This window comes from Rattus rattus, chromosome 4 (assembly GCF_011064425.1).
Source record: "Rattus rattus isolate New Zealand chromosome 4, Rrattus_CSIRO_v1, whole genome shotgun sequence".
Classification (NCBI taxonomy): domain Eukaryota; kingdom Metazoa; phylum Chordata; class Mammalia; order Rodentia; family Muridae; genus Rattus; species Rattus rattus.
The window spans coordinates 19,111,477-19,138,450 of NC_046157.1; the positions used below are offsets into that span (position 1 = coordinate 19,111,477).

The window sequence follows — 26,974 nt, forward strand, 5'->3', positions numbered from 1 at the left end:
AGCAAGGACACTTACTTAAGCTGTCAGGATGCCCCTGTGCCTCGGTTTCCTCACTTGTAAGATAAGGGAGCAGAACGAGGTGATCTCAGAGACCTCGTTTCCGGGTCGGCAGTGTCAAGGAGGCAAGGATGGTGCTGCCTACCCTCGAAGTATGCAGCTCAGCCTTGCCGTCCGCGGGCTACAGCTCGGCTCCTCACTGCTTTGCGGCACGAACACCAAGTCTGCAGCTGGATTGCCCGAATTCTTCATGTTCTACATGACCAACAGTCCTGCCCTCTCCACACCCTCTCCCTCAGCAGAGCTTCTCACACAAACCAGAAGATAATAACTTGACTGGTAGTTGGCATGAGGCACGTTTCTTTGTGCACATAGAACACACTGTTTAGGTGAAGGTGACTTTGGACTTCTGATCCTCCTTGCTTCTACCCACTAAGTGCTGGGGTTTTAGGCTGTGGTAACCATGCTCAGCCAATGACTATCTTCTAACATCCTTCAGAATAGATTTGTTAAATTTTCCATATACACTCAGACTCACTACGACTATTCTTTTTTTTTTCTTTTTTTCGGAGCTGGGGACCGAACCCACTACTACGACTATTCTTATTGTGGCCATCGTCACTTTTTAAAAGTCTAAGGACAGTGTGAGCTATAACTACGATCCCCTCTACAGAACGAAGTAGAGTTGCCTCATGGTCTGTTGTATCAACTACCGTCATTCCTTGTCATTTGGTCGCAAGAAGGAAAAACTTAAGTCCAGCAAGATCTTGCTGATTCACAAACGTCTCTATTGCACCCTGACCCCTTCTGCTGCCTATGGAACTCTCCAATCATTTGTTTCCTTCTTGGGGTCATTGATTGGAGATCACAGGCTAGAACAGCTCCTTCTTGTGTGGCCCTGTTATCTTCTGTGACCACTGAAATCAATGAAGCAGCCATTTTTCCTAAGAACTACTTCGCTTTCAGTCTTCCAGAAAGAGCTCTCACACTGAACACCCCATGTGGCGACGAAAACATGCAAAGATGCTTACTGACAAAGATACTGAGAGGTTTGCAGAAAAATCTATTTCCAAAAGAAAAGGGTATTTTTATGAATTAGATTCCTTTTGTGGAGGAGACAGCAGCTCTAGGAGAAACAAGCTATGATGTGAGCAACCTTACGAGCTCTGTGTCAGGGGCTGGTTGCTAAGGTGACGATCACCTGAAGTCTGCATCATTTGAATCCCATTCACTTTTCTTCTAAGAACTGGGACAAACATCGTAGCCCCGTGGTCACAGGCTTCACGCTGATTAGACACTGTGTGTTACCTAACACGAAGCATCCAATCAGTTGCCTGATAACTGTCGATGGGACAAACAGCATTATCTTTTCCCTTGTCCAGTTTCAGCAGGCTAGCATTGTCCCCCAACCTGTACAAACCACATCAAAGTATTGGTTAAAAAGCACAATCAAAAATATGGCAGCATTCACAACCTGAGGCACCGTGAGCTGTCAAAGTCCCAGCCTGGTTCACAGAGAGTACAGCACAATGTTCCCCACCATTCCTGGGAAGATCCGGACAGTGCCTGACACATGTGTGCCAGCCGTACAGCTGCCAGCCCCTCCCCCTTACTACTCTACCCTTTTCTGGCAGATACCTGAGCCCAGGAGGAGGTAAGTGACTGAAGTTCTGAGTTATCTACAAGGATTTCCTCGATCCAGAGAGACCTGAGAAGTCACACCCTTCTGGCAACACTGTCTACGCTACATTCTTCTGGTGTAGTGTGCTTCCACTCCTTAAGTTGGAGAAACAGATGGCCAGAAGGCTTGAATGAGACTTGAGATCACTCTACTGCTTGGAATGTGCTTGCCACATCCATAGCACCCACAGTTGGGCTGGCTTGTCCTCGCTCAAGGGGACAGAGAGTCTTCTGCTTCTCTCTGACAGGACTGCCAGACAGGAAAGGACCTTCCTCCCTTTGATGGGCATGGGGTCTTCATTTTATGCTCTAGGCATGGTGTGACTTTACCTCCAGAGGTAGCAGAAAGTCATCACACAGATGTTTCACCTCTGCAGAGAACAAGTCCCAGGCATGACTCTTAATCCCATACCAGTTAATGGAACCATTGCATTTTCATGGTCACATATGGATATAAAGTCATGGCCTGTCTGCCCAATACCACTGGGACTCGATCCTTTTGACAAGTCCTAGAGCCCTTGACTCCCAAATCCAAAGCTACATGGGGAACCAAGACCAATGACTGGTCAAGGGCCAACATGCTCAGAAAACCATTTAGGTCAAAAATCAAATGTTAAAAACTTAAGAAAAATAGTATTGCATCGATTGACAAAAGCACTGTGCACACCAGGGACACACATACACAACTGAGCGCTGTTAGCTGACGTTCTGTAGTCGCTACACACGATGGTTGGTAGCTCTTAGGACTCTCTTCTCCTGTTAATTCTCTTAGGCATATAAAAGCTGATTTAAATATATTCCTAATTAGAGAACATATGCATTAATTAGCAGGAATAATTGTGTCCTTAAATATAAATGGAGGAGATTCTCTTTCCATCCAGTTAAAACCATATCCCCTCTCCATGGGCTACAAGGCTGTGGAGTTTATGCCCAGCCTCCTACTTCTATCCAGCTTCCTTTTGTTATCAGGGCTGCGGACTGAAGCCAGCCTCTGCACACAGTAGGCAAGGCCTTGAGCAACTGAGTCACACTCCAGCTCCCATTCTTATTGAAGAGCAAAAATTATTTGAAGTTTCTTTTCCACTTTGAATACTTTGGGTAACTGGGGGATATGTTTGATTCTTAACAAATTTTGTATTTTCAATTAAAATTAAGTTTATTTAACTATTTATCCGGCCAGGCTGTATATAGTCAACATTAAAACTTCTCATATTTTCCCATCTTTTTGAGTTCAGTAAAGCTTTAATTTTTTTCAAAAAAGTAGAGTCAATTCGCAAATAATGAAACAAGGAGGGTTTTAATGACTACTGTTATGAGGAATGGAAACCCACCTTATTAGAAGCTTTTCAGAAGCTAAGTTCATGTAGCAATATTATTTTATACTTAGAAAGTAAAAACAGAACATCGATACATCTTGATTTCACTTAGGTTTGCTTAATGTTCATTAAATCAGTTGAATGGCGAGTTCAGCGTCACAAAGAGAACAAGTGAGACAGAACCAGAGCTTCAGTCTCCACTCCGATAACCCCCTTTCTTATTGCTACTTTTTTTCTTGTGTCCGGCAACTTACATTTTTAATCTTGTTACTTAAAGAGTGCTATGGGAAGCTATTTGGAGATTTTCTCACAATAATGCCCAGTATTGGTAAGAAAATAGAGACCGTATCGAAGCTTAGCTAGCCTTTCCTCTCTCCTTAGCTTAATGTGTAGCATTGATATCTTTGTAATTCCATGCCCACTTTGGGTCCTAAAGCATCAGTTTATGATTAATTAGTTTAACATTACCATGTAAACCTGCTGATCCCACCTCAGAACATATGGACATCGGGGCTGTAACATCTGGAGTAGCGATTGATGACGCTTGGAGCCACAATGCAGCAGCTACGGGAAGCAATGAGCTCTAAGCAAAACCTCTAACCCTGCTCCCTCACTAACCACAGGCTGCCCTCTAGGGGGCCAATGGGAAAGCTGATGGATGGCTATCTGCTCTGGGTTGGCTAAACAGTAGGTCCGTCCAGGTGGAAGCCATCTGTCACTGCTGGCTACAGAGAGGAAAGAGTAGGAACAGCCTAGTGCTCAGCAAAGATAACATTGGCCCACAAATCCTTTTGCCCCTCTGGCCTGGCTTGTTGGAGAGATGTTTTCTCCAGCAACTGCTTCACAAACCATTAAACAGCCGTGAAAACAATTGCCTGGCCATATGTCAGAGGGCCACAGAAACCCACAGCAGGCTGAAGGAAAAGAGAAATGCCCTTCCCCTTTCTTGGCACAGAGAGAGAAGCCTCCATGGAGGTAAGTGTGTGTGTGTGTGTGTGTGTGTGTGTGTGTGTGAATGTAGATAGAAAGATGGGCACATGACAAATGGATTGAGAGATAGACAATGTCACTGCAAGAATAAAAAGTCAGCTACCGCTGGCATTAGACTCGAGGACACCAGCAGAGAACGTGATTAGGAACAACACAGCCCTTCCGTGGCATGTGGTAATTTTAGGCCGTCTTTAATGCTTCAATGCTTACCAGAAGCTGAAACTTCAGGTAAATGCATTCCTCATTATTCCATCTAACCCTTGGCCTTCTTGGACAGGGCTTAGCTAGAGCATGGTCTTGGGCAGCAGTAGCTGAGTGGGTCGGCCCCTGCTGACCTCCTGTGTCAAACCAGCACTTGAACATGCTTGCCTCAGGTGACAGGGATGCACCTGAATGCCTGAGAAGTCCCACGCTTGGCAACTCCAAGGAGCTGTCTGAAACAAAGGTAATTTCTTAGAGCATTTCTGACCTGACAACAAGAATAGGTGGATAGTTGCCAAGCACAACACCACCTTAAGTGTGTGTCTGAAAGCAAAACCACATTTTCCCCTCACAAAATTCCCAGCAAAGGGCCTGCCCTTATCCTCAGGCTACAGAGGAGGTAGTGAGGAATGTGAATGCCTTGCCTAAGGCTACACGAGAAAGGAAACACAGCTGCAGTTGGCACCCTGTGACCTGGCTTGTCTTGGCCAGGATGTTTGACTTTGTCCTGAATGTGAAAGAATCAGGCTGACTGAGAATGTTTGCTACTGGCGATGGGACATGGTGAAGTGCCATTTCTTCCAAAGGTATTGTGAATCACATCCCGAGGAAACGTGGCCTCTGGACAGAGAATTAAGTGTCCCCATCTTGGAAGACTATCTGTCGTACTCTTGACTAGCTCTGGAATTCGCAGATTAGTCCCTTTCTACAATGGGCAAGGAGGCCTGGCAGGTGGACTTCTAGCCTCTTCCTTCTTGGAACAACACTATCTACCAGGAAACCCAGGGCTACAAACAGGAATTTGTCTACACAGAACACAAGAAGTCCAGGATTTCAAGATCCCTTTGGTCAGTATCTTGCTTTATTATTCAAATTTTAACTTTATTTTTTATATATTTATTATGTCTGTTGGTCTGTCCATTGCACCATGCATCCGTCCATCCATGCACCATGCATCCATCCATCCATCCACCCATCCATCCAGCTATCAAGGCTTGGCACATGGAAGAACCAAGATGCAAAATTCTTATGCCCATGGGTCTTGCGTGCCACTAGGAACACCAGAGAGTAAGCTGATGAGAATGTCTTTTGGTGCCACGTAAAATAAGTCTGGGAAAAGACAGAGCATAAGGGGACAGGAAATGCTACAAAAGACAGAGAGCCAGGGCAGGGCAGCAGCAGTACCTTGGCTTGTCTCAAGGGGGAGTAAGAGAGGGAAATGTGGTTATCTAGAAAGAGAGACCCCTGGTAGAGGGAACAGTGGAGCAAAGACCACAGCAAAAAAAACAAAAGAAACAGCAGGTAACCAGGTTACCTACAGCAGATGAGCAGGTTGTGAAGGAGAGATGCAGAATCTGATGGCGGCTTAAGTAGTGACAAGAGACAGGGACAAGGCGACTCCGGTGATAGTCTGAGATGAGTGTTTTGTGTCAAAGGAATCTGCTGAAGGAAATCCTTTTGTTCTTTCTTACTCTAGCCCTTCAGCTGGGCCACGAACTCTGACCTCTGTCTTTTACTGTTCTCTCCAATCAGTCCACTTGGTCCTGGGCTCTCACACCTTGTAAATATCCGACTTTCAAACATTTTGCTGTGCCTTTGATCAGTCTCCGGCCATCACTTGGCTCATGGTCAGTGCCGTCAGTGGCCGGGATGACCATGAATATCACTGCTGCTTGTTACCTCTGACACTTCCCACGCGTGTCGTGCTTTGCAGGGTAAGGCCTTTCGCTGAGACCCCAGGTTTCATGGGCCATTTCATGCCTTTCATTCAACTCCAGGAGACACCAACCCAGGGGCATGTGTCAGCGCTGACTGGATTTCACACAAATGCACCTCCTGGCATCTGCAGATCTGGGCCTGAACAGGAAGTTATGTAGACCGGCATGTGTAGGTAAGCTGAGGGAGGCTTGGGAGAAGACAGAGAGACCACACAAACAGCCAAGGGCAAAACCAGGAAACTAGAAAGTCCCTGCAGAACAACAGCTAGCAGTGAAACCAGGGGTGCCAGAGCTTTGAGCAGAGAAGCAGTAGTAAGGCAGAGGGACAATCTAGGACCTAGAGGAGGTGTCAATCAACACAGAACACTGGGTCAGAGGTTAAACTGTCACCCAAGCCCTCGGCATTAGCTCAGAGAAACTTCCTGGAATCAGCCTGGGCCAATGGCTGAGCAGCGGTGTCTGAGCCAGTGCAATGTGCTGGAATGATGTTGAGATGTTCTTCCTAAGCCTAAGGACTCTGGTGCTTCCCCTCCAAACAGAGCTGACTGGGGACAGTGCACAAAGGCAAAGGGGCATCAGAAGCATTGGTGGGGACCAAGAAAGAAGGGGCGAAGACAGGCAGGTGCTTGACACTGGGTAGGGGAGTCTTCATTCTCCAAACATCCCTCCTAGGTAACAATGATCAGCTGTAGAGCTCAGTGCAGGGCTCATGCCGGTTGACTTCATTTCTTCACATCGGATTGTCCAATCTCCAGTCAATTCCAATCTTGAAGAGACTTCCTAGGGTTCACTCTGTACAGTTAAACCACACTCTAGGGCGACAGGAGCCAAATACAGCATGCTTTTAAAAGCTCTCAGGTATCAGGGTGAAGAGTAAGAGTAGAGGCCTGTAGCCTTACATGCAGGCACCCACCTCCCCATAGCTGAGTTCTGAGCATGCTCTGTTCTGCTCTTCTCCACGGTCTAGTGAAATACTGACAATGGTGCCAAGCCCGAAGGTCATAAATGGGTCCAGGGTCGGCCAGAAAATAAATTCTATTCCTCCTACTGAGTGGCCAGAAAAGGGAAATTCCACCCACGAAGCTGTTTGTAGAAATACAAACATTGCATCCTGTTGAACATGACCGATAAGAACAGGTTGACTGGCACGGCACTTGGTGCTTGGCCATCTCAGGTTCTCCGACCTAAGATATAATCCCCAGAAACACTGATCCCCCTTCCTCCTGTCAGCAAGGAGCATGCAGGAGTGGCTCTGTTTCCGTCCTTAGGATCAGAATTGCAAAAGGAAGCTCAGGCCATGTGAACTTTAAAGGCCGCCAAGACCAGGGATTCCTGAACACAGGTTTTGTTGTTGGGCCTACAACATATATTCAGCCAGGGATTCCACAAGGGGGTGGGTGTCTGGACGCAAACCTGCATTACTCTGGATGATGGCTTGGCGTTTTTCCATCCTTGAAATATTCAACCACTGTGTGTCTTTGATTCTCAAGTGTATCTCCTGTGGGAACCACCCATTTAGGCGCTGGCTTTCTGAAACCTCACGATCCACACCTCTGTTTACTTCTCTCACCTTCAGTGACATTATTTTTGTGTGTGTATATGTTGTTTGAGTATAGCTATTCATGTGTGTGCACATGTGTAAGTTACTGTATAAGCACATGTGTGTGCAGGTCAAAGGTCAACATTGCACGTCCTCCTTAGTTTCTCTCCACCTAATTTTTTTCAGTTTTTTTTCACTTTTTTTAAAAAAATTGGGTATTTCTTATTTACATTTCAAATGTTATTCGCTTTCCTGGTTTCCTGTCCATCAGCCCCCTAACCCCTCCCCCTCCCATTCTATAAAGGTGTTCCCCTCCCCATTCACCCTCTCTTATATCCCCCCACAATCCCCTACACTGGGGATCCAACCTTGGCAGGACCAAGGAATTCCTTCCCCTGGTGCCCCAACAAGGCTATTCTCTGCCACATATGCAGTTGGAGCCCTGGGTCAGTCCATGTATAGTCTTTCGGTAGTGGTTTAGTCCCTGGAAGCTCTGGTTGGTTGGCATTGTTATTCTTATGGGGCTGCAAGCTCCTTCAACTCTTTCAATACTTCCTCTAATTCCCCCCAAGGGGGTCCTGTTCTCAGTTCAGTGGTTTGTTGCTAGCATTGACCTCTGTATTGGACATGCTCTGGATGTGTCTCTCAGGAGAGATCTATATCCAGTCCCTTTCAGCATGCATTTTCTACCTTCATCAATCTTATCTAGATTTGGTGGCTGTATATATATGGGCCACATGTGGGGCAGGCTCTGACTGGCCGTTCCTTCAGCCTCTGCTCTAAACTTTGCCTCCCTATACCCTGCTATGGATATTTTTGTTCCCCTTTTTAAGAAGGAGTAAAGCATCCACATTTTGGTCATCCTTCTTGAGTTTCATGTGGTCAGTGCATTGCATCTTGGGTAATTCGAGCTTTTGGGCTAATATCCACTTATCAGTGAGTGCATACCAGGTGTGTTTTTCTGTGATTGGGTTACCTCACTCAGGATGATATTTTCCAGTTCCAACCATTTGTCTATGAATTTCATAAAGGCATTGTTTTTGATAACTGAGTAGTACTCCATTGTGTAGATGTACCACATTTTCTGTATCCATTCCTCTGTTGAAGGGCATCTGGGTTCTTTCCAGCTTCTGGCTATTATAAATAAAGCTGCTATAAACATAGTTCTCCATCTAATTTTTACATAGGATCTTTTACTGAACCACCAGAAAACACTAGAGATCACCAATTTAGTGATCACCCTGGCCAGTCAGGGAGTTCCAGTAAGGCACCTGTCTGTTTTCTCAGTGCTGGAATTACTTTTGCACACCAAAATGCCCAGCTTTTTACAAGGTGCTGAAGATCCAACCCCAGGTCTTCATGTTGATCCAGCAAGCATTCTATCGAGCCATCACACTAGCTCCTGGGGTCATGGTTGACACAGTTGAACCTATATTTGCTGTCTGCTTTTCTCCATCTGTCACACATTTCTTCCTACATCACTGCTCCCCCCACACTTCTGTACTAATAGAATACTTTCGAATGTAGCATTCCAGTATCAGCACTGACTGACTTTTACTATTTTTAACTTATCTTCCTTATCTGAGGAATATATATTAGCAGAATCAGCTTCTGATGTATGGTATTTAATTCAGTGACCGTGGAAACATTTCTCCCGGAGAGAGCTTTATTCCCTTTCCCTATGCATTGTGGCATTGTTCCTGTATATATTATATTCATAAATGATTCAAACTCAATACTACATTGCCATAATTACCACTTTTTTTTATAATCGCATGCCTATTAAGACTGAGATAGAAAAGGAGAGTTAATATATGTCATAGCTTGTGTTTATTAGCATCTGAGTTACCATTTCTACAAGTTTTCATTTGCTACTGAGGATTCCGGTTACTACTGGAGATGTTTCCTTGGACAGTATGGAATTTTACCCACCTATCTCCTTAGTGTGTGCTAGTTTATTAATTTCTGTTATAGGCCCAACAATATATATACATATTATTTTATACAACTGTTTTTAAAATCAGTGAAGAGACAGGAAGAGAGTGAATTTGTGCATCGCCCTTTATAGTTACATAATTAATTTTTACCAGTGCTGTCTGTTATGGTGGACAAATCAGGACAGTTGCTTTTAGCATAAAGAACTTCCTTTGTGATTTTTCTTTCCCAATTTTCTTTGCTACACTATCAGGTCTAAAGTTTAATCTACATCTCCAATCCCTGCCTTTTACAAGATTCTCCCAAGGGCACTTTTAAAAGCTCGATTGCCTTAAACATCTGTAATCTCTGTTATAGATAAAGTCAGTTCCTCTGGGGAAAGATTTGCGACTCGGGTTTGTACAGTACATTTTTACCCTCAATCAAATCTCCAAGCCATTCATTGGGTTGGAGGGGCCGTGCTTTCCTTGGTGGAACCTCCACTTCAGGAGCTAACTTCTCAGGGGTATGGGGTGAGTAACCTCAAATCTTCATGCCTTGTCTCACCCACCAAGGGGCGCCCTTAATATTCTCACAGCATTGTTCTCATGGTACAGCCGCTGTTCCCCGGGTGAGGGTTTTGAAGAATAACTCCACACCTTTAGGCTATACTCATTCATACTCAAACCTCAAAACAGGCAGCTTGGGGCAGGAATAGAAATGTCCTACGTGGGAACGCAGTCCTTCAGCTAGGAGCTGGAGGACAGAGGACCTAAAGTCCTGGTCGCAAGCAGTATGGAGTGGTTTTTATCCCGCTGAACTGGGAAGGTAAAGGAGAGAGGGGGTCCCTGACTCAAAATCCATGATTTTGAGTTTTTTTCATTTTTTGTTTGTTTATTTACTTTTTATGTTTCTTATTTTTTGCAGGAATTTCAAATGATCTCCAGAGACTTTAACTAGTGTTTTAAAACAATTTTCTCTAGTTTCAAGGTGGAGTGAGCAGGTCCATAGAGCTCCTCGGGTTATCACATTGGAAGGCTTCTCTTGGGCCTTCAGATATTTTGTTTGGGGGAACAACTACTATACATGTAAAGGCTACGGAATAAGAGCTTTCTCACCGGGCTGGGATTTAGCTCAGTGGTAGAGCGCTACCTAGGAAGCGCAAGGCCCTGGGTCGGGTCCCAACTCAAAAAAAAAAAGAAAAAAAAAAAAAAAAAAAAAAGAGCTTTCTCACCGTAATGGGACTATAAATTATTTGGGGAAATTGTTAAAAATACATATTCCCAGGGACTCACTGCCAGAGACTGTGATTTTCCAGGACAAGAGAAGAAGGAAAAAGAGGAGAATTATGCATTTTTACCAAACTTTCCACATGATACTAATTTTTAAAAATGCATACAGCATTCCTTCTTTCCTTCTCTTCATCCCTCTCTTCCCTTTCCTCATCCTCTAGGACAATAAACGTGGGTGGTTTGCTATTCCCACTGACACTAGGGTATAAATATGTGTCCATGCATTAGCAGACATGTGTGTATGTATGTGTGTGGGTGTGTGTGTATGTATGTGTGTGTGTATGTATGTGTGTGTGTGTGTGTGTGTGTGTGTGTGTGTGTGTTTGTGTATTTCCACCTGAATCTAGAAATTCTACTACTACAGGAAGTGGAGTAGAACCCTGCTTTGAGGCCTCCCCAATCAATAATGACAGCGTAACACACAGCAACATGTCGGAGTGAAGAGGTCACTTGCCTAGAATCTCTTATCTCGTGCAGCAGTTGTGGCTTCCCCTAGGGAGTTGTCATTTGTAACTTCCCCTCAGAACAGAGAGACCACCACAAACTTTTTGCAAGTGGCTTGATTTTGCACACCATCAAATGCAGCATGTTGCCTCTACAGAATGAATGAATAGCATTGAATATAAAACATGTGATGGCAGAGAGGCCCCCACTGCTCATGTGCACATCTACCATCACAGCATAGCGTCATTGCTACTGTGAGCCCTCCCGATCATCATAAGAACAGAAAATGAATACCATTCTGTATTTTAAAAGCTCCAGACAGGAGCCATTAGAAACTCATTTCTTCCCCCAAAGAGCTAGCTAGTTTAAAGTGTAAACAAGGCTGAATTAGGTTTGCACACGCTCCTGTGAGCTAGGGCCTGTCACATGAAGAGTGAACTTTACATGGAAACTACAAGATTGTTCTGTGTAGACTGGACTCTGACTTACTTCCAGTTACCCTAGACTAAACTCTGACTTACTTCCAACTACTCTCGTTCCCAGCAGCGAAGGCCACACTCAGGGGATAGAGAATTTGCCAACAGAAGGCAAAATTAAGAAAGAGAAAGACCTCAGAGAGCTCAGAAAACCTGAGGCACTGTAGGGAACCAGGCAACCAGAGGATATTTTCCTACTGGGTTTAGTAAGTCAGTCATCATTATTATTGATCAGAAGACTAGAATTCCACTGTGGGAACTGAAAAAAATCACGTTGTGAGAAAAAAAAAACCCTAAAGATTAAAGAGTTTCAGTCTTTTCCTTCCAGATTTGTTGATGTATATACTGAGCGGAGCACCTTTCTCAGGGTGCTTAATTGGTGCCCTTCATTGGTAACAAGTCATAAATAAAACCGAGGAAGTTTGACTTTCTTCCCAGCACTTACAGTGATTTCTGTATTATGTCCTGAACTGAATCCACATCCCCATGTTGAAACCCTACGCCCTAGCATCTCAGAATGTGTTCACATTTAGGGAAAGGGTAGCACAGGAAGTAGTTAATTTAAAATGCAGGTATTAGTGTGCGGCCCTGACCAATCCAACCGTGTCTCCTAAAACCAAGACATCAGGACACAGACACACCAGAGGTGTGTGCACTCTCAGAGCAAACACTGTGTGAGGGCATACGAAGGAAGGCACCATCTTTTACCAAGGCACTGAGAGAGGCTCAGGAGAACCCAATCTTGCTGGCCTGTGGGTCTGGGTCCATGCTGCCAGACTGCAAGGTAATACATTTCGGGTCTCTTTGTTTGTTTGTGATGATGTTGCTGGGGGAAGAATCCTGGACCTGGAACATACATGCTATGAAGTGCTCTAGCACAGAGCTGCAGCCCTAGGCTTTGTTTTTCCTTCATTTCTGATGTCCAAGACACACTAGTTGTGGTATTTGCTACAACATTCCTAGAAAGCTAATATATTCAGTAACTGTCACCTTAGCTAGAATTACATATTTAAACAGTATGTAAACAGTGGGCACGGGGAAAAACATAAATGGGTAACTTATGAGCTGATGACTTCATACAATTTCATATACTGAAGACTTAATGTACATTCCTCACTTCACGTTATGCATGATGAGCATGAGTGAGCTTGTCAAGCCAATGCTGATTGCTAATGACAAGGGCACCTGGTCCCCTCCTCCTCTGAATCCAGCCTCTTCCCATTGTCCCAGCAACCCTTGCTCTGCGACTTGAGACTGTTGGTTTGTAATTACGGATTTATTGATGAAGTTATACATTTAACATCTGTCTCTCTTATGAATTCTATGGAATATGACTCTGTATGTGTGTTCATTGCTACAACCCCAGCATCTGGCACAACACCTGACTCTCAGTTACTTGTTCTGTGACTTAATAAAAGAAGTTATCAAGTTCTAGAGTTCTAAAATTGGGGAGGTTGATCATCAAGATTTAGCACTGCATTGTTTCTCTTAAAACTATTTTAAAACATCTGTATATATATTCCTCTGCAGAGAGAGCCCATAGCTTTTATACGATAGGGCTCTATGACCCTCCCCAAATTAAGAACCATGGGTCTAGTTCTGTTGTAAAACAAGATTAAACAGTGAAGAACTCAACTGCAGCCGGATGTATACTACAAAACTATTTATATATGTGTGTGTGTATGTGTGTGTTGTGTGTGTTGTGTGTGTTGTGTGTGTGTATGTGTGTGTGTGTGAGAGAGACAGACAGACAGACAGAGAGAGGGAGAGGAGGGAGAGAGAGAGAGAGAGAGAGAGAGAGAGAGAGAGAGAGAGAGAGAGAGAGAGAGAGAACAGAGACTGAAATGCCTCAATGAATTTGCAGAACCATTCATATCCCTGCCCCTTTCCTCCACTCTCCCTGAAGAACTGATCATTCCTGAAGTCATTGGCTGGAGTCGTGAGTAGCTGCTGGCATTCATCTGTTTCTTGGCAGCATCATTTATCACCGAGGCCAGGGAAAGCGCCTGTAATTCTCTCCATTCACCTGTTTGAAACGATGCCAGCCCTCTTTGTAGGAAGCTCCTTTTAATAACAAGCCCGTAAACTTCCCAGAAAACAAGGGCACTGAGCTGCATTTATGAAGCACGGGTGTCCATGCAATTTGACCAAACAATCCTGGGATTTCCCTTCCCTTCCTCAGCAGCCCGAGAGGAGAGCCAGCCTAATCAGGCTACAGACGTCTGGTCTTGCTGCTGCTTGCTGCTGGCTCCGTCACTGAGGAGCTAAGGGAGGCTGTGGATGGATTGCTTCACACTAATTGGCTATTGGTATTAAATCTTCCCCCTTCCAGGTTCAGAAGACGCTCTCCTCAGTATTTCCTTCCTTGTTTTTGTCCTGAAAATGACTTCCACAGTAGATTTGTCACCGTAAAGGTTTTCAGTGTGCCGTTAACTCATAGTTACCCACGGAAACTGGGGAGAGCAGTAATGCAGATAATTCACAGCCAAAGGCACTCTCTGTCTAGCTCTTAACGCATGGTTCAAGGGGCTTGGTGGCAGCCTTACCTCCCTAATTATGTTTGCCTTTGCTGCTTATTAAAATGAGCCTGACTGCCTTCGGGGCCAGGCAGTTGGGTGATGTGAAAATTCTGACACAGAATCTGTAACTGTCTCCAGGGGAAACTCCACAAGGCACACAGATAATCAAACTTGACTAGATTTGACTTCACAGTCTAATCACCTGTGATCAATTACTTTGTTCCTGTGGGACTGAGTCTGGGATAAGAAATAATTATAGTTGGGAGGGGAGGGGTAGCTACATTTAGATGAGTACACAAGACTGGGTTGTGGCCCAGCGTCATCACAGGACCATGTTGGTTTTCCTACGTGGCTTCGCAATCCTGTTTTCTGTGGTTAATGATCTCCCCGTGCAAACCTTACAGTGTCCTTCTCTGGTTAACAGCCTGGGGTGGCTCCCTACACCTGTTACGACTGTTCCCAATCAGCCTGCAGTGGAGCAACATGACCCTGTCCCCTTAAAGTTGTAGATGGGGACTGAGGTTGATACTGACCACGGAAATGTGCCTGGAAACTGACCAATGGACACGTCACTTCTTAGAGCCTGCTGTGTTTGGTCTCACACTTTGTCAGGCCAGTGTCTGGCAGCATCTGAGATGGTGGCTGCTCTAACTCTGTCACTGGTACCTGCGATGAGCCTACTTAGAGCTGGCTTTCAGCTGCTTAGAGTTTAATGTCCTGGGTTAACTTAGCGTATCTGGCAATGTACATCAGATGACACTGAGACCGAGTTTCAGCTCTGTGTGTGGACAATGAACGACCACAGGATAGAATCATTTCTTCTTCATCGTGTTGGGTCCCGTATGAGGCACATTTAAAACAATTCCGTTGATTTGTTGACCATGGAATTTTCTTCCTTACCCCACCATCTTCCAGATTCCCATTTGTCTCCCACTCTCAGGGGCAAAGCTGCAAAGGTGAAGAATACCCTTTGTTTCTTTCAGGGAAGATGGTGGAGCTGTGTCTTTGGACCAACAGAGCCAGAAGGAAGAAGTAAAAACAAACAAACAAACAAAAAAAAACAAACCAGTGTCTTTGGTGGGTGCATTCGTAGGCTCCATGTGTTTGGAATGTAAGAAGGTTTAAGGACAAAAAGATTTCAAAAGGAAGCCTTGGAGCGTTGACACAGAAAGCATAGCATCCCCAAAGCTGGTGTCTGAGTGATCACGTGCCACCCACTCTAGACTCCCAAGTCTACCATGATACCTGCATTTACTGATGACCTACCATGGGCCAGACACAGTTCCAACTTCTTTACCATTAACTTGTTGATTCCCTGAGCAAACTTCTAGGATAGTTACGATTTATATGTCACAGATGAAGAAGCTAAAACATTGAGGTAAATTCCCTGTGGCCACGTTGAGAGTAAATGGTCTCCCCTAACTTCAAGCCCACCCGAACACTCCCATCATGTATGCTCCCTCCTGTGTCCCTCCCCTCCCTGTCAGTCACACTGCCGGACTCCACAGACTGCCGTCGTCTGGAACCTTCTGCCTTCTAGAACAACATAAAACAATTCTTCCCCCTTCTCTCCAACTTAGCACTCAACTATCTGAAGGCAACAATCATGCGTCCCATAGGTTCTCCCTCCCACCGTGAGCAGTCACAAGTCATTCAACACTTTCCCATACAACATAGCTTTAAGCCCTTCTCTATCCCTGCTCAGTGACTCACACATGCTGGGGATCAAAAAAATGTCAGCGAAGTCAGTGAAGTGGAACTGGTGACTCTCTGGCCTTTCAGCCTTGTCTGAGCTATTGCTCCCTACAACCCCAATGCACATTCCTTTCATGGTATAAAGTGGAGTGGAGATCTGCTGTAGGAACAGCTGGCTGGCCCAGCGCCCTGCACAGGTCCCCGTATTGGAAAGTGCACTGGTAAAGGATTTGAGTGGTCAGTGCTCCCTATTCTAATTCGTGTGCTCCTCCTCTTCCTTTGTCCCGGCTGGCCCTTTCTTGTCCTGTCCCAGAGGCACACTGAGAACGACCTTTCCACTCACCATGGAGTTCATGGCAAAGTGATTGTGCTGTGTCTGGAGGTCTAGTGCATGCTGGTAGCTGACTCCGATCTCTGTGTGGCTCTGAAGAAATAACTCCTTGTTGTGGCTTATCCAGTCGAACATCTAGAAGGGAGAAGAAGGGGACAAAGTGACGAGAAAGGTCATAGGTCAAGCAGAACAAAGCATTCAAAGCTACAGAGAAGAATAAAGCCCTCTAGCTGTTTCCCAAGGAGAAGCTGCCATCTCCCTGGAGTCAGGGTAGGCTACAGGCTGAGTTTACAGGAGAATCCTCATTTCTTTGGCATAAAAATTCACAGGAAGCTTCCGTCTCTCTATAGAGCCTAGGGAAAAGAGACCACGAGGGCGAGAAGTGGGATAGGAGGGTGGTGGTTATTATCCCAAGGTAGCTACTGGCCCTTTGTAAAGTCTTTAGAATGCTTTGAGGACCGGTACTGAGAGAGCAAGCCAGGAGGCCTAGTCCACTCATTCAAGTAGCCATGACTTCTCCTGGAAGTCCCCACACAGAAGGAGACTCACCAGAGCCACAGTTCCAGGAAGTTCCTAGCTCTTTAGGATGCCAGATCTAAGAACCAGTGCATGTTCCCTCCCAAGCACTCAGTCTGTCTCAGAAATGAGAATATGATGTAGACGATGCAATAAAGAAAGTGGGGACGTTTGTGAGAAACTGCCGGGGAGCACTTCTTTAGGCACGGTGTCTCTTCCTCTGATACCGTCTTGCGTGTCACCAATTCTGCCTGCTGTAGCCATCCACCACATGCCAATAAAAGCAAAGGGTGGAGTCAAGGTGGCTGCAGCAAACGGCCAAAGCCCCGACTGAGCTGGGCCTGAGTTCCATCTTCTCTCTGGACTTCTCCTGAGGTGAGACTCTCCCCCTCTATTACTCAGTCCACTCTAAGTTAGGGTTTGTAGTTTGCTGTCCAGAACACTCAGGTGAGACAGCCAGGCAGGGTGTGGCCACACCAGTGAAGAAGGCCACTCTTCTCAGGCCGTGTGTGTGTGTGTGTGTGTGTGTGTGTGTGTGTGTGTGTGTGTGTGTGTGTGTGTGTGTGTGTGGGGGGGGGGTGGGGGTGGGTGGTGGTGGTGGTGAGAGGACCAGATAAGCTGAGACAGGGTATGAGAGCTGCTCTGGCTTTTCCGTGCTCTCTTCTCCTTACAGAGAAAACTAAGCTTGCTTTTCCAGTTAAGTCTAACCAGTGTGCATGGGATGCCTGCCATGCCCAAGGTGACATAGGGTCAAAAATGTTGAAAAGGTGGTTCTTGAAATTAGGTGGCTTTTATGAAGTGTAAAAGCTGATGTGGATCAGATTCTGTTTGCTTAGAGAATTCCATACCGAGTAAAACACGTTTTCATCATTAAAATTCCTCTCTTTCCTCCAACTCCCTCCACGTCCCCCAGCATCCTCTCAAACTCATGAACGCTTTTTCGATAATTATTATTGTTTCTTTTGTGTGTGTGTATGTTTGTATGTGTGTATGTATATGGTGTGTGTGAATGTATGTGTATATGTATATGGTGTGTGTGTGTGTGTGTGTGTGAACGTATGTGTGTACGTGTATGGTGTGTGTATTTATGGTGTGTGTGTGAACGTATGTGGTGTGTGTGTGTGTATGTGTGTGTGTGTATAACTTAAATCACAACACTAAAGGTCTATAAATATGATAGAGGCTCTTCTGAGCAACTAACAGGGGACAAAGAACACTACACTCCCCAGAAAAGGAGAGCCTATGTTAAGCCTTGACTTAGGAACCAGATAGCTGAAGACCAGCAGCCTGAGTGACCAGACAAAGAGAGAATGGTGACACAGGGTGGAGATTGGGGCAGCTCAATATGTCACAGGTGCTGAAAGCAACTCAGTGCTGCTTGCTGTGCCTGCTTTGACCACATACAGCTGAGGAGGCAGGTGCACAGAGTGGCCATGCAGCTGAGGAGGCAGGTGCACAGAGTGGCCATGCAGCTGAGGAGGCAGGTGCACAGAGTGGCCATGCAGCTGAGGAGGCAGATACACAGAGTGACCATGAAGGATGTGGGCCACATGCTGACAGCAGGATGTGGGTGTATGTGTGGGTCCTATAAAGTATGAATGAGCTGTGGTAGAAGTTTGGGATATGGACTAGGAGAGCCAGGGGGAATATTGTGGGGAGTGTGTGGCACACTAATCCAGGTATAGGTGAGGGCCTGGAGCAGCAAAAGAGGCAAGAGAATCAGGCAGGTTTGAGAGCCCCCTTTGGACAGGACCTCCCAAAGGCTCATTATCACTTGGAAAGAGAGGGTGAGTGAGAGCTGGGGAGACCAGCCCTGGCATACGGGTTTCTGCAATCCCAAGAATCACCATGGGGACACTGAAGGATGGGGATAAGAAACTGAGGGTGTGCAGAAATAGTCCTGCATTGGAGAGGCTTAGGGGAATTTAAGCCAAGCATGTCCTATGGGCCGCTAGATTCATGTGACTGAGGGCCTAGAGAGAGACATCAGGGCTATAACAACTCATGCCGAACACAAGAACATTAGCCTACGGTCTGGAGACTCTCCCACCGGAACTACTTAAGTAGCAGAGGGTTCATTTCAGGCTGCAGGCTCCCTAACAGGCTGAGCAGATATCTGTGTTGAGTACACTGTTCTGAGTCCATCAGCCTTAGCGAGCCCCAGACTGCAGGCAGCTGGCCAGGCCTCCCCCAAGTTACCACTAAGAAGGAGGGGGAAAAGAAGAAAAGTGCTGGCATTTAGAAGATTCCTATTCTCTAAATTTTTTACCTTAAAACTTCTTCCTCCAAACCTTATTTCAAAATAATTTCTCCTCCTCCTTCCTTATTTATAAAAGAATCAATAAAGTTAATGAAAATCTGAAATGCCAGAAGCCCTTGGGACTTCTGATGACAGTGTCCCCCTTGGCTATCTCAGCAGCCCAGCAGTGACCTTGTACTTTCTGTTGAATAACCATTTAGCTGTATACGAAACAGGCAGAGGAGGTATGTGCCACAATGATTAGATTGCTGGGCACCAGGTCCTTGCTGGGTTTCAGAGAGAGCCGAGCTGGACGCAGGCCAAGGGAGGCAGGAAGCAGAGTGAAGTGTAAGAGGTAAGACAGAGATTGCTACAGCAGCTGCATGCCCCACTAGACCAGTTCCTCACAGACTGGCACCCATGCCATCCCCAAACTCATGTTCTGCGGATGAACGGCTTCCTGGTAGTGAGGCGCCCTGACAAAGTTTATCTTGTTCTGGAGAAACTGCTTCGAAGAAGTAACACATGTCCTGGGAAGACAGAGAAGACCTGGTCTGGGCACTAGATGGTCTCATGCTAATACATGTTCTTTTCAAACTTTGTAAAGTTTTTGATCGAAATATTTATATCCATTATATTTTAATTATATCATATTAAATACTAACACATTAAATAGTAGTGTACATTATTATATTTACACATTGTATTATAAATATATTTTACACATGTATTATACGAGACCTTATTAAACAGTACATACTGTCATACATTCTGATCTATAACACAGTGCATATTCTGATTTGCAAGGACTAGTATCCCCTAGAATGGGGGCAAGCACCCTGGATGACAAACGGCACATTTTTGAAACCCATAAAAAGCATTCTCTTTCTATTCAAAACAAAAATTAGCTCCATGGAGTCTCCTGACTTTGAAGGTATGTCTGTCCGTTGCTATAGCTCCTATTTCTAGTGACTGAATTAAGGGATGCCGCAAGAAAACTGGCCTTGTTTTATAGCCAGCGAAGCTCGGCTCCTTAGTCGCTGCCATGACGTTTCTCAGGTGCTCTCACGTTCACCATGAAATGTCCAATCGTGTGTATCACCTTATTGTGACCCCAAACAGTATCACATGGCTATTGCCATCAGGCAACAACAGAGCATGCTCAGAGAAATGAAGCCCAAATTCTAGAAATCATTATTCTACTCCCTGCTCCATTGCCCCGAGTGTCAGCCGGGCTCTGAGAGCCATGATGCCTCAGCCAAGGCAAAATGCATGGGGCCGCCTGTGTGTCTATACCCAGCTACCTCCTCTAGGCTGCACCATCGGGAAGGATCACAGATGCCCAGGGATAGCTGGTCAAACAGTATTCCTCTCCATAAATGCTGGAAAGAATTAAGGAAGGAGGTGGGATGGGAAGGGAGGGAAGGAGCAGGAGAGAGGGAGGATGACAGTTGGCCATAGTCTAGGATTGTTAATGTCCAGAGAAGAACAACGTTTCTAAACACCCCCAATCTCAAGAGAACACCATTTATAATTTGATCCGTTTGAATTTAGCATCTGGAAGAGCCTTGAGCTGGAGCGACCAAAAGATGTAAAGGAGAAGAAAATATACCTACTGTAGCTTTGGGTGCTTTTAAGAAATTACAAAGTTACCTTCCACAAAGTCTAATGTAACAACGACAGCCATCCTTCCAGAGGATGGTCGTGTCTAAATAATTCCATTACAGCTCTGTCTGAACAGAACATAGTTTTCTCTGTCTTGCTAAGAAAGATGTTCTATGTAAGCTACTCAAGGCTTTTTTCTCTGTTTTGTTTTAACTAAGCTAAGTAATTTTTTATGCTAGCTAACTTAAGTAAAAATACACAAATCTGGTTCTTCATAAATAGTCAACATTAAAGGAATCTATTTATATGCAAATTAGGAAAAAAATAAACACAAGACTTTCCATTTTTTTAAAAAGATGGGGTAGCTAAACGGTTATTATTGCTCTGTTCTGTTTTTAATGAAGCATAACTATTTCATAGAGCAGGGATATTAAGTAAAAATCTCGTGTTTATTTTCCTACATTTAGCAAAAGCCACTGACATCATCTTCTAACTTTCAAACCACCTGACTGTTGTCGGTGTCGTACACTCTCTAATTATAGACCACATTGCAAACAAGATACTCATGCTCAGCCTTGATGAGCTGATTAAGTAAATGGACAAAAAAAACCAAAAAACCAAAAAAAAAAACATCGGTGGGTTTCCTTTGGCAGGACACATGTGTCCTAGTACATGCGGGGCTGTGCCCTGCTTCCCTGCCGCGCTTCGTCCGTAAAAGCTGTGCCCTGCGAGGTTCAACAGCCTCCTGCAGGTAAATCTTGTTAGGCCCAGGGAAACAAGGTCTCCAGCCAATTATAAAATAAAACCTCGTGTTAAAACACAAAGAGCAGAAAAATGCAAATCACTACAGGCTGCTGGCTGAACTCTGCCAAGCTGTATCAGGGATCTGAACCTCAGTTTTTATCTGTAAAATAAGAATACTAATTTATGCTTTTTAAGTCTTAGGCTACCGGGGCACTCAATTAAAACAAGGGGTTAGAAGAGGCTTTATTGAAGGCTGTACACATATGGACATTTTTTAAATCCATATAATGAGTATGTTCTAGCCTACTCCCATTTAAAGCAAATCAATAGGTAAAAGGTACGGATGTAAAACAGAAAGTTCATGCTGCAAACCCACCATGGGCTGGTGGGACTCACTCACACCTGTGGTTCACATGCACGCAAAACACCACGACCCGCTCGCCTGAGACACACTACTAGAACAACCACAGGCCTCTTCAAAGAGCAGTCCAGAGGTACCAGCCTTTACTCACACAGGGACCCTGTGGGTGTGTCTGCCTACAAAAGGCTCAGAGCCCCTCCATCAATATACCTGGAACTCTGGTGCCTTCCTATTTATTGCCTTGCAATGGCCTGACCACAGAGATAGCATATTAAAGCAAGACCTTGGTCCTCATCTGCCTCTCTGCCTCTCTGCAAGCAAGCATCCATGCTCCTTCTTCCCTACCCTCTCAGCTACTACTAGAAACTGTTTCCCTTTGGTTTGTAACAGGATTCCCCCTACCCCCTACTCACAAGAGATGCCTATTAAAAAGCCATTTTTCCCTCTAATCCCTTTTCGAATTAGTTTATCCTGGATCTAGAAGTAGCTCAATATGTGCTTTCTGAGCATGAGCCATGGACGTGATTCTAAAATTGGCAGAGGGATCTCAGAAAGAAGATGAAAGACCCCACACCCCCTTCCCCTGCTACACACACACTCACACGCACACACATGCACCTGGGAACCAAGCAAATCTCCTGACTTCACATTTGTGCTTTCACAGAAACTCTGACTGCCCTGGGACACATGTTCTTGTATGAACAGAGCAACACCCACTCCCCGTGTGTGTGTGTGTGTGTGTGTGTGTGTGTGTGTGTGTGTGTGTGTGTGTGTTCTTGCCTAGGGTTCTTAGGACCCTTCAACTTCAACCCTGGTTTTTAATTATCTACTCTCCTAGATTAAACTTCTGATTTCCTAAAAAGGAGGAGGAGGAAGAGGAAGAGGAGGGGGAAGAAGAGGGAGGGAGGGAAGCAAACAGGGAAGAGAGAATATTAAGGATCCCAAAATGTGAACCTAGTTTCTAGGTTTCAAGAACTTCTACTGTAGCCAGTCGCCTCTCCTGTACTGATTCATTTATTCAGTCCATCAGACTGTGTGTAGGGGTGGGGGCGTGGCAGGGGGGGTCTCTGAAGAGACCATCGTTTCAGTGATTTTAATGAAGGCAGAGACACAGCCTGACAGGCTGTCGTGGTGATAAACGTCTACTGAAGGAGAGAAGGTGTCCTTAGCTGTGCCTGTTTTCCGTTCTGCTGGTGGCATATCTGCCCACAGATGTTTATACCTTTCTTTTTAAAGGAAACTGCTTTTCTCATCGACAGAAGCCCTGTTTGCTCCAGGGAGGGGAGCCCAGCTGACCATCTAGGAGGCACCATCTCTGTTTGCTCATTAACCAGCTAGGATACCAGTGTCGCCAATCAGTTTGTGTCTGTGGACACACTGTTGGCCCCACAGTACATTTCCTTCACCTTCCACACAAATTCCTTAAACCCAGGTCCAACTGCTGTTCACAATGTGAATAGTCCTGGCTTCTCTAGAACACAAATAAATGTCCACTGTGAGAAAAACTCTTCCCTTCTTCTGCATAGTAATCTAACCTCCAGTTAGCATCTAGATCCCGTTTCCATGACAACAAATAAAGATGCTTCAAACCAGCATGTTATCAAATCTTGGCGAAACACAAAGATGCTCCCTGACTGGAAAGCTGCACCAGGATTGGGAGTGACTACAAAAAAAACCTACACGTGTGTTAATGTGGACACCGAACCTCGGGCTTCCTTGAATGTGGTGACTTTTGCAAGGAAACATTGTTCTTTGCAGGGACCTTGTCAGCTGTGTCAAGTGTTACAAGATGCACAGGTTCCCTTAGGGACACCGAGCTGGTAAGCGCACTTGTGTTTGCAGTTGTCAAGGTAGATACTCTCTCTTTGTACCTGAGCTGGGTGGTTGGGCTGGGCTCCTGAAATGATTGCCTGGTGGCAAGCTACGGTTCTCGTCTTCTATCTTTCTCAGCCGATCAATGCCAAACACTGCCCCTCAATGTCTCAGTCCGAATGTTTAGAAAAGACTCAGATACCTGCAGTTGTCAGCCTGCACTGTCAAAGCCAGACGATGACAGCACTGTACCTCCTCCTCATCTTCTGGCTCTCCGCCCTCTTACTCACTTCCAAATTTTCCACCTAACAGTAATGACACTAATGCTAGCAACGAAAATCCCAACACTTACTACTTTTTAAGTACTCTGCATGCTGAATATTGTCCTAAATATTTTACACATAGTAATATACTTAATCCTCCCAGTGATGGCCCAATGGTCTTCCCATTATTAATCTCCAGTATCCTCATAGCCATTTTACAGAATAGAAGACTAAGGCTCAAAGGACTTAATTAATTGATCTGGAGGTGCACACCTCAGTAACAGGAGAGGGCAGAGGTTCAGTTCATGTTGCTACTCTCACTTTGGTGCTGTAGTTTCCAGCCAACCGTCTCACCCTGTGCTTCCTTCTCCCAAGGTCTCAGACCCGTGCTCTGCCTCTACTGCTGTTTTTCCTCCGTCTGCTTCCTCCATGAGTTCTTGAAATGGGGTCTGCTTACTGCTTGCTTGAGTCTGTACCCACAAGAAGAGAGTCAGGTGCCCCTCCTTCCCAAGTCTGTGTTGCCAGTTTATTCTCATGGAGAATGATGTGGTTTTGTTTTATGTTTTCCTGACACTACCTGGCCCTCTTAGCCAGATGCTTTTCAGCCTCAGACCATCTGCCTGCAGATCTGTCTAGCTTCCCCCTTCTTTCCTGGCACCCAATAGCAGATGATTTTGTAGAAACCAGGGTCCGCTTTCACTTGAACTTCCTTTTATCACCTAGTCTCAGCATGCTGGAAATGGCGGAAACATCCTAATCTCGGAAACCTCGTCCACGGATGTCTCCACACTTGCCTTCCACTTCCCACGCTGCTCCCTTTTGTGTCTTGTGTTGCTCAAACCTTCACTATGACAGTGTAAAGACTGGACTTGTGCTGTTTGTCCCAAACAAATCCCATATTAATGTTGTTACAAAAGGCACTGTAAGTTGTGTTTTAACATGGTAAGAGCTCAGTATTGTCAGTTTTTCATATTTGAGGATTTTGAATTTGGGGACTTATTAACTGTGATTACACACACACACACACACACACACACACACACACACACACACACACACACACACACACACGTGTATCTCCACTGTGTTAGGTATCCTAAGAAGTCTACAGACAACTTAAAGTATCCTGGAAGGTGTTTGTAGGTGACATATCAATATTATGTTATTTGTCACAAGGAATTTAACATCCTCAGATTGGGGTATCCTCAGAGGTTCCTGAATCAACTTCCCGCAGGTCCGAAATGACTGTAGGAAGTGCAGTAACTGCCTAAGATCACACAGCTTAGAAGTGATGATGATCGATTCAGAATCTAATGTCCATCTGAACTGACATCCCATGCAGTTCCTGGTCCCCGACACCCTCTCTCTGTGACGTCCTGGATAACTGGCAAGGATTACTATGTGCCTGGAGCCACTAGGTGGGATTTATATACATGATCTCAATCCCTGTAACAGCTCAGAGAGGTGACAACTGCCAGCAGCCGCCCTCTTTCTAAGTGAAGGAACGGATTCAGAGAGATTCGTGTTGAGGTCATGTGGCTAAGCTAGCACATTAAAAACTCTGATCTAGCTTTGTCTGATGCCGAAATCCATACATTTAAACCACGGTTACGGTATCTTCTAAGTACATGCAGAAATCACGGGATATCTGTAGAGTCCCTACGAATACAAGGCACCTGTGGATTCAGCAGAAATGTCCCCCTGACATCCTGCCCACTTGTCAAACTGCCATATCGTCCTCTCAAACACCCATTCCTCTCAAGGTCCCATTCCAGGCCTTTTAGTTCGAATGCTTCTGTTACTCACACCGCAGCCTCTCCTGCCTGAATTATCGCAATTACCATCTGATCTCTCTGACTCCATTCTGTCTCTATGACAGAATAAGCACCAGGCTTATTCTGCAAACACTGCTCTCAGTGTTCCCACACCAAGCATCCTTCCTAGTCAGTGTTTTCACACACACACACACACACACGTATTGCACCACTCAGGTCCTCCTTCCACACTGTTTCCTGCATCGTTCTCTACCGAAAAACGCTGCAACCCCCAATCTCCAGGCTACTGCCTTCCTTCTAAATCCAAGTCTCAATTTCTCCTAATGCCCACTTTGACTCCAGAAGTCACTCCTGACAAACGTTTTACCTAAAGTTCTTTAGTGTCTGCCTTAATAGTTCATCAAATAGTCTTAATTGAGAACCACCTGAAAGGTTTTCTTAAAATCTACAGGTTCCTCGGCCCTGCCCTTGAGATTTAGTCAGAAGGAGAGATTCTGATGGGTTTGCATCTTTATTTGACAACTTATGTAGACTGTGGTGTGTCAGCAATAAAGGAATTCCTATTAGACTCAACCCCGCCATCAACAAGCAGCCGTAGACTGATGGTCCCTGAGAGAGGAGGGCACACAGTGAAAGTTTCCCGTTTCCCTCAGCTCGTGCCCACTGGTATTTTCCAGACTATGGGACAGTGAGACAGGAGTTTGACAGCAATGGTCCTGATATGGCACTGCAGGACTGAACAAGCTCTGTACCCATGAGCCACATCTCCAGAGAGATGACAATGGTCTTGGTGAGTGTTAAAAATAGAGGTGACATTCCTTTCTTAACTTCTTCCAATCCATTTTGTCCCAGTCTTTGCTTAACAAGTCAGAATGAAGGAAGTGTGTTCTTCTAACTCCTGTGCTTTTATTCTCAAGATGGAATGGGCCTGCCTCGGGTGCAGGTTTGCCATGAGCACTGAAGGAAGAAAAATGTCCTTCACGTCTCCTGGGATTCTAGTTTTTGGCTCTAAAAGAAGTGAGAGTCTATCGTGATCACTTGAACAAAGGCCCAGGAAGTTAAAACAAGGTCCCCAATGGGCAGATGTGCAAGGCAAGGTACTGGGACTTCACTAGCAAGCGGGAGCGACTGATTGGAGCAGGATGCTATCAGCTTTGCTTGGCCTCTGACCTGGGGGCTCTAAGCTAATCTCAACCTTGAATATAAAAGCAGTTAATGTCGTTTAGACTTCTCACCAACTCAGTCTCTGCCTCCACTTCCCCGATTCCTTCCCCCACCCCCCACTTCCTTTTCACAAACTCTGGAATGTCTGGAGCAAAGCAGATAAAGATGGTGACGTGCAGAAGGAGCTGGACACAGTGTGGTGCACAGCAGATTCCAAATGCATGCCAGCTCCTTCCCACTCTCTTGGCTCAGACCGAGTGAGCCCACAGCACAGAAAGCCGTTGCTTACTGATTAGAGAAACCCGGGCTGCAAAACCTCATGCTAAAATCACACCCTGTTCTTGACAGCTGCCCTGCAGCCCGGCTCTGTCTGGAGGGGTGC

General features: G+C 45.4%; 1 protein-coding gene across 1 annotated transcript in view; it reads right to left on the minus strand.

Annotated features, from left to right (window-relative positions):
- Positions 1 to 26,974, minus strand: part of Kalrn (kalirin RhoGEF kinase) — a 537,823-nt gene that overhangs the window by 340,474 nt on the left and 170,375 nt on the right. The window contains 1 exon segment of the mRNA XM_032900150.1: positions 16,126 to 16,248. Coding sequence (XP_032756041.1) covers positions 16,126 to 16,248 — 123 coding nt within the window.